We start from the raw sequence: 6,794 nt of genomic DNA on the forward strand, positions 1-6,794 counted from the left end.
TCAAACCAAAGTTACCTCATAGCTCTAAAATTCTGTGATTCTAGGAAAGATGCCATGATTCTAATAACAACAATGCCCAAATGGATATAATGTCTTACATAGAACTTGTTATAGATGTCATAAAACATAGACAAATTTTTAAAACTCTACTAATAAGGTAAGTGTGTGCCTCTTGATTCTATAGACCTTCGTACGGAATGTTGCTCTACACAAATAATGTAGGGAACTTCAACTCTTACATGCAGTATAGACCCAAAAAGACAAACTTTAAAAGGTATTAGCAATACTTTATTGAATATATTCACTGACAACTGGGTTAGTATATAAAAAGAAAACAGTAATATTTTCTTTTGTAACTGCTCATTTTTAAGTATTTATAAATATAAAGGACACTTCACTCAATGTCCCTTTTTCATCAGTTTGAATTATAATTAAGATGTTCAAGTTTCTCATATTCAATCATAAACCACCTCCCTTCTCCATGCACACACACACACACACACACACACACACACATGGTAAATCAAATGCAGTAACTTATCTGGACATTACATTTGCCAGAGTGAGTCCTGAATGTCTTGCTTTCCCCTCCTTGAAACAGAATAAAAGTCACAAGAAATAAAAGGTATTAGTTTTCATTTGGGGGGAGGGGGAATAGTTGACAATTTTCTACTCTACCAGAATTCTTTTATCTTTTTAGGCTGAAATAATGGGAATAGTTTTTTGCTCGTTTTTTAATCATCCAGTTGACAAAGGCTCCCACTGGTATGTCCCAGCCTTTTCCTGAAGACGCTCATGTGGTGCTGTCCGCGGGCTGTCCTGACTTCATCAACTCTCGTTTCAGCTTCTCAAAGCACACGTACATAATGACGTTCCAGGATGCCAGTCGCAAGAAGGAAGGTAGTAACCTGGAAAAGTGCACGTCACTGGTGTGTTAGTTTCTTGACATTCTCAAAGCTATTATAATACAGGCAGCTTTTGCTTTTCATGTTGCCACTCTTCTCAAATGAAGATGCTTAAAAGTACCTGTTCTTTATCTGCTGCCTAAAATAAAGTGTCATCTATTTTTTCACCTATACTGCTTCAAAACAACTATGTAAATACATTCCCACCAAACCAAAGCTTGTCTCCTCCTTTTTCATAGCCTTTCCTTCTTTTCGGAGGGGAGGGGAAATTTTTGTTTTGTTATTAGGAAACGATTAAAAAATGAAGTAAGAGGAGGAAGCAAAGACCATTTTCTAGAGTCGAGAAATTAGTGCTGTGTAGATTTTGGCAATTCTTATCCTTAGAGAGACTGCCCCATGTCTTGGGGGGTTTTTTTGGTTTTTCTTTTTTGGTTGTTGCTCTTTTTAAAGAATTCTGCCAAACTGTGCAGAACAAATCATTGATTTTGAATGCCTGTTTTGCAGCAATGAAATACTCCAAGAGAAGATGTCATCAGTTAAATCTGCCTTGAATAAATTTTTTAAAAAGTGTGGCTTAATGGTTGAGCATCAACCTATAAACCAGAAGGCCATGGGTTTGATTCCTGGTCAGAACACATGCCTGGGTTGCAGGTTTTGATCCCTAGTAAGATGTGCAGGACACAGCCAATCAATGATTCTCTCTCATCATTGATGTTACTCTTTCTCCTTTCCCCTCTGAAATCAATAAAAACTAACCCAAACAAAGAGCTAGAATATTTTTTAAGTGATCTGGCCTACAGATATCATCCCCAAAGATTTTTGGAGAGGTCTCTTAATATATTTCTCCTGACTCTTGGATGTGTGTATATGTGTTTTAATTAAGGTATAAAGTATGCTTAACAAATTTATTAACCATTTTAAGTGTATGATTCAGTAGCAGTAAATACATTCACTTTGTATGCAACCATCATCATTATCCATCTCCACAACTTTTTTGTCAACCCAAACAGAAACTCTGAACCCATTGAAAAGTAGCTCATTGCCCTGGCCAGTGTAGCTCAGTTGGAGCATCATCCTGTGCACCAAAGGTTCGCAAGTTCCTTTCCAGACCAGGGCACATACCTAGGCTGTGGGTTCAATCCCCAGTGAAGGAGCATATGAGAGGGAACCGTTCTTGGGTGAGGACACACACAAAAAAAATAGCTCCCCACTCTATATTCCTCTCAGCTCCAGGTAACTATATTCCACTTTCTGTCTCTATAAATTTGACTACTGTAGGTACCTCAGATAAGTAGAATCATATAATATTTGTCTTTCTGTGTCTAATTCATTTTATTTAGCATTACATTTTCAGGATTCATCCTTGTTGTAACATGTAGTCCCCCAAAAGGTTTTAAATTTGAAAAAATTATTGTTTAATGGCTGATGTGAATAACTGGCATATCCATTTAAAGTTAATTTTATAATGTATTTCATTTGTATTAATGTATCATAAACATTATGGTGAAGTGGGACCTTTTGTATAGTGTGTATAGTGAATTTATGTTTATCTTATTAGGTTTAAGACATTGACTTACAATATTTAAGGGTATAGAATTTTGTTATTTTACCACTGGTATAATCCTTGTTGAATATATCCATAAATTAGTTGATAATATATTTTCTTAGGAAGGTCATTTCCAATATAATATAATATTGCTTTATGGAAATGTGATCCACTGTACAGTACATTTCTATGTGAGTGTTTTGCATCACTTTTCTAGATCAATGACAGTGATTTTTCTCTAGTTTTGCTTTAATACAATCTAAACCACAGTCCATTAAATTGAAAAAAAGCAAATACTGTTTTCTCAAAGTCCTCTATTATGCTTTTCCTTTGCTTTGTAGTTCTTCCCAGAGAAGGCAAAATACTGTCTATACATTTCTAATAGTTTGGGACCAATTACTTATGTCGAATAAGCCTCTGATCAAGGTTGAGAAAATTAATTTTAATTTTCCTGCACAGTGGAATTGTAGATGAGAGAAGTCTATGGCAAGGAAAAGGAAACACTAATTATACTGCAGACTATGTCTGCTCAGCTACATCCATTGTTTAGCTGAGACAGTGTCCCGAAGTGCGTAGATAGCCTAAGCACATCATTATAGATACGGAAGATCATAACCTACCCCTTGAAAAAAGCTGATGGTCCTTCCTTAATGAACATTGTCATTGCACAGTTGTGCGCACTCTTATACTGTCCTGGTGTGGAATTTACAAATCTGGTTTTCACTACGTCCATTGGCGAAGACAGAAACGTTGCACAAAACCCAGCGAAAACAGCCGACATAAAGTGGCAGGGTAGGTCATCTAAAATGGATCAATGGGACAGGTCAACATCAGACTTTAGGGAGGGGCTACTAGTATTTAGTTATCAGATCACTGTAAACCCGGAAGTCAACACAGGACAACTTATAAATAAATACAATAAAGAAGATTATACTTATAATGGAAAACGGTGGCAAATAGTACATGCATAGCATAGTGGATTGTGTTTTAGGAAAACATCCTGTCAGTTTTCTCTGTGCATAATGCCCGGTACACAGGCATCAGATACTTGTTTATTAAAGTCATTGTCCAAGGAGAATCTCAGTGTCTTGAGAACCTGTTAGAATATTAACTTTAGGAACCTATTTGATGGCTCTACATTTGGATGAAACTGCTGATAAACTCATGTAACTAGCTCATTTGGAGGCAGTGCAGAATGAACTCACTGCCCAAGTCCTGCTATATAAAGAATAAGATGCTAACAAAAGTCCCATTTGTATTAAATGAGAGTAATGCTGACATAAGAATATAGTTGCATTTTGGTTTCATTGCAAAAATTTGTTGCAATGAAACTTTTAAGACTTAGGGCTTTAATCTTTTTCTGCTCCTCAAAAGTTATATATATGTGTGTTCAAAAGCACTTCAAACTATTACAATTAAGGGATTCAGTAGAATGTGGCAAGAGAAGCTCCAAGATGGAATTGTAAATGTGCAGTCCTGTTTGTTACGTCACATGGGAGGTTACCTGCAAGGATTTCATTTTTCACAAGGGTGTCCTTCATTATGTCGTACGCTACTAGCTCTGTACAATTGATGGTGACATTTCTTGCCAAATTAGGAGTAGTTCCTGAGGAGATAAAAAAGAAAATGTTTAATAGCTCCCTTATATGATAAGGTGCTAATTGGATATGTGTGTTTTAATGATTTTAAAAATCCACCTTGGAATTAGTTACCTTTCCAAAGGCCCGACAAGCCTTCAGTTGTTACTATAATTCTGTAAGCATTGTAAGTCCCAGTGTAGCGAGGTTTCGGACCATAGAGATGGCTCTGCGCCTGAAGTCTGACCTTCGCGACCTCTGTGGGTTGGCCAATGAACACAGACACTCCTCCAGTCGTCAGCCCAGCTAAGATCTTGCCTCCCAAACTAGCTGTTGAAATCCGCAAGGAAGAAAAAAAATCAAGCAAAATGAAAAAACCATCAAGACCCAGAATGCAACTACATGTCTTTTTAATTTTAGTGGTTAGTATTATTGTATCTTTATATCTTTTCTACTTCCCTAATACCTATGCATGTGTGGGTCATGCACTACATACATGCTAAATCGTAGTGGGGCAAGAAGACTTCAAAGCTGAAATTCTTTTAAAAAATGAGGATTTTCAAGGAAAAAGGAAACACAATGCCTATTTAAGCAGTGGCTTAGTTGTTTCCTATATTTAGTTCTTTTTTTTTTTTTCAGGCTTTTCCTAACTGAGGGGAGGCACTGGTTCAGATACTGAGGTTTGCTTGCCAGTTTGTTCTGAAGACCCCGACCCTGCGGGGAACAGTTCTGAACAGAGCTGGGCACAGCACATGTCTCTGGCTGTGGGCCCAGGAATGCTGGTCGCTTACTTTCTCTGCCCTCGGTGAAGTACTCCCGGGCGGTGTCATAGAGCCCGATCCTGAGAGAGGCAGAACTGATTTGTCTCTGCAGGCCAGCAGGCAGTCCGTTGTAGAGCTTCAGTGGCCCTTCCGTTCTTGCCACAGTGAGGACTGTTCTCAGGACACCTTTATACTTAGGGGCACCGGAGTTCGGGCATTCACCTTGAATCTGGGAATGAGAAAGGGAGGGTCAAAGGGAAGGTAGATTGAACAGGGGATCCTACCCGGTGAGAAAATGGCAAAGGCTGGTATCGGGCTGTCCTCTGTGGAGAGACCGTAAGCCAAGACTCTCTCCAGTGTTCCTATTTGCAATTCCTTTTCCCTTCCCAGCAACAGCTCCCCTAGCTATCCATTTATCTGTCTGTCTTTCTATTTCTCTGTTTATCTAACTGCTATCACTATATACTTATGGAGCAAGACTGGCTACAATGTACTTTTGAACATACACACACACACACATACACACACACACACACACACACCCATGAACTCTCCAGAAGGCAGGATGGGAAGATGCCCCATTGAATCAAAAATGGAAGAAGACCCCTGCCATGTGGCTCAGTGTTGAGCGTCCACCTATGAACCAGGTCACGGTTGGATTCCTAGTCAGGACACCTGCCCCGGTTGAGGGCTGGCTCCCCAGTGTGGGGCGTGCAGGAGGCAACTGATCAATGATTCTCCCTCATCACTGATGTTTCTCTCTCTCTCTCCCTCTCCCTTCCTCTCTGAAATATATGAAAGGATGGAAGAAGAAAGAGCTTGGCTTGTCTACTCCAGAGGGCTGACATGCTTCGCTCTGAGAACACGTAGTCAGTGGTTCTCAACCTTCCTAGTGCCGCGACCCTTTAATACAGTTCTTCATGTTGTGGTGACCCCCAACCATAAAATTATTTTCGTTGCTACTTCATACCTGTAATGTTACTACTGTTATGAATCATAATGTAAACATATGATATGCAGGATGTATTTAGGCGACCCCTGTGAAAGGGTCGTTCGACCCCTAAAGGGGTCGCGACCCACAGGTTGAGAACCGCTGGGTTAGATACTAATCATTCTCCGTGGCCCTTGTGATTTTCAGTTAATCTTGGAAAGGTTCCGGTTTCCCACCCTAATGCACCCAGTCCTGTGACAAGGCCAAACTGGTGTGGAAGGTGGCCACCTGCCCTACCTCCCTTTGCTCAGGTAAATCAACACGGGAATCAGATCTCTCTGCCTGAGATCCACCCCCTCCCCATCTCGCTCCCTACCTGTTGCCGGACTTTGGCCGTGTCCAGCGGGAAGGTGATCACATCCGCCACACAGGCCGCCAATCCGGCTGAGAAGATCTTGACCCCCATGGTGGGATGGGCCTCGGCGGCTGTCGCGCCCTCCATCCTCGCTCAGATTGCGGAGCGAGGCGCTGGCACGGAGGAGAAGGCTGCGGTCCCGAAGGTGGAAGTTCAGTTCTCTATGCCCCTTTCCTCCCGTCAGCTCGGGCAGCAACCCGCTCTCAGCCCTGGGGAGCCGGGCGGCTGGCAGCCTGGTGGTCCCGGCGGGCACAGCGGGAGGAGGAGAGCAGGAGTGGGGCCGGGTCGGGCAGTGCCTCCCTCCCCACCTTCTCCCCAGGAACACCCACTGCGCCCGGGCTGGCAGCGCCGCGCGCCCTGCCCTCGGTGGGGGACTTATGTAGCCGCAGCTCCGGGCTGAGCCACGCCAGATCTCGAAAGACCCGGGCTTGGGACCTGCGGGGCGGGCCCTGGGGCGCTGAGACCCTCCCACCCGCACGCACCGTGGGCTTCTGGGGAGCCTCCCTTCACCCAGAGAGCACTCAGAGCGCACCTGGTGGTCTGCGCCCCGCGCGGCTCTTGAGTAAGGCGCACCGGTAGCTGGCACCCTCCGTGGCTTCTGTCACCCTTTGACTGCGCCCCAGGGCTGGGCAGGGAGCAGCTGCCTCCCCCACCCCCGA

At 42.8% G+C, this 6,794-nt stretch overlaps 1 protein-coding gene across 1 annotated transcript; it reads right to left on the reverse strand.

Annotated features, from left to right (window-relative positions):
• Positions 1 to 308: 308 nt before the first annotated feature.
• On the reverse strand, positions 309 to 6,307 carry UCP1 (uncoupling protein 1). Its single transcript, XM_070417211.1, has 6 exons — positions 6,097 to 6,307; positions 4,820 to 5,018; positions 4,164 to 4,358; positions 3,956 to 4,057; positions 3,072 to 3,252; positions 309 to 908 (listed from the first exon to the last, which is right to left on the reverse strand). The coding sequence occupies exons 1-6, from the start codon at positions 6,220 to 6,222 to the stop codon at positions 794 to 796; spliced, it is 918 nt and encodes a 305-aa protein (XP_070273312.1). The 5' UTR covers positions 6,223 to 6,307; the 3' UTR covers positions 309 to 793.
• Positions 6,308 to 6,794: the final 487 nt, after the last annotated feature.

Source organism: Myotis yumanensis, unplaced genomic scaffold (assembly GCF_028538775.1).
Source record: "Myotis yumanensis isolate MYYU_CA2020_CCGP unplaced genomic scaffold, mMyoYum1.0.hap1 SCAF_5, whole genome shotgun sequence".
Taxonomy (NCBI): domain Eukaryota; kingdom Metazoa; phylum Chordata; class Mammalia; order Chiroptera; family Vespertilionidae; genus Myotis; species Myotis yumanensis.

Bases quoted from the DNA above. Each gene is read 5' to 3' on its own strand.
- UCP1 (XM_070417211.1), bottom strand. From the start codon at position 6,222: ATGGAGGGCGCGACAGCCGCCGAGGCCCATCCCACCATGGGGGTCAAG. The intron at 4,359-4,819 runs GTAAGCGACCAG...GGATTTCAACAG, and splicing joins CTTCACCGAGGGCAGAGAAA to CTAGTTTGGGAGGCAAGATC. The intron at 909-3,071 runs GTAGGTTATGAT...GCACTTTTCCAG, and splicing joins CCATCAGCTTTTTTCAAGGG to GTTACTACCTTCCTTCTTGC.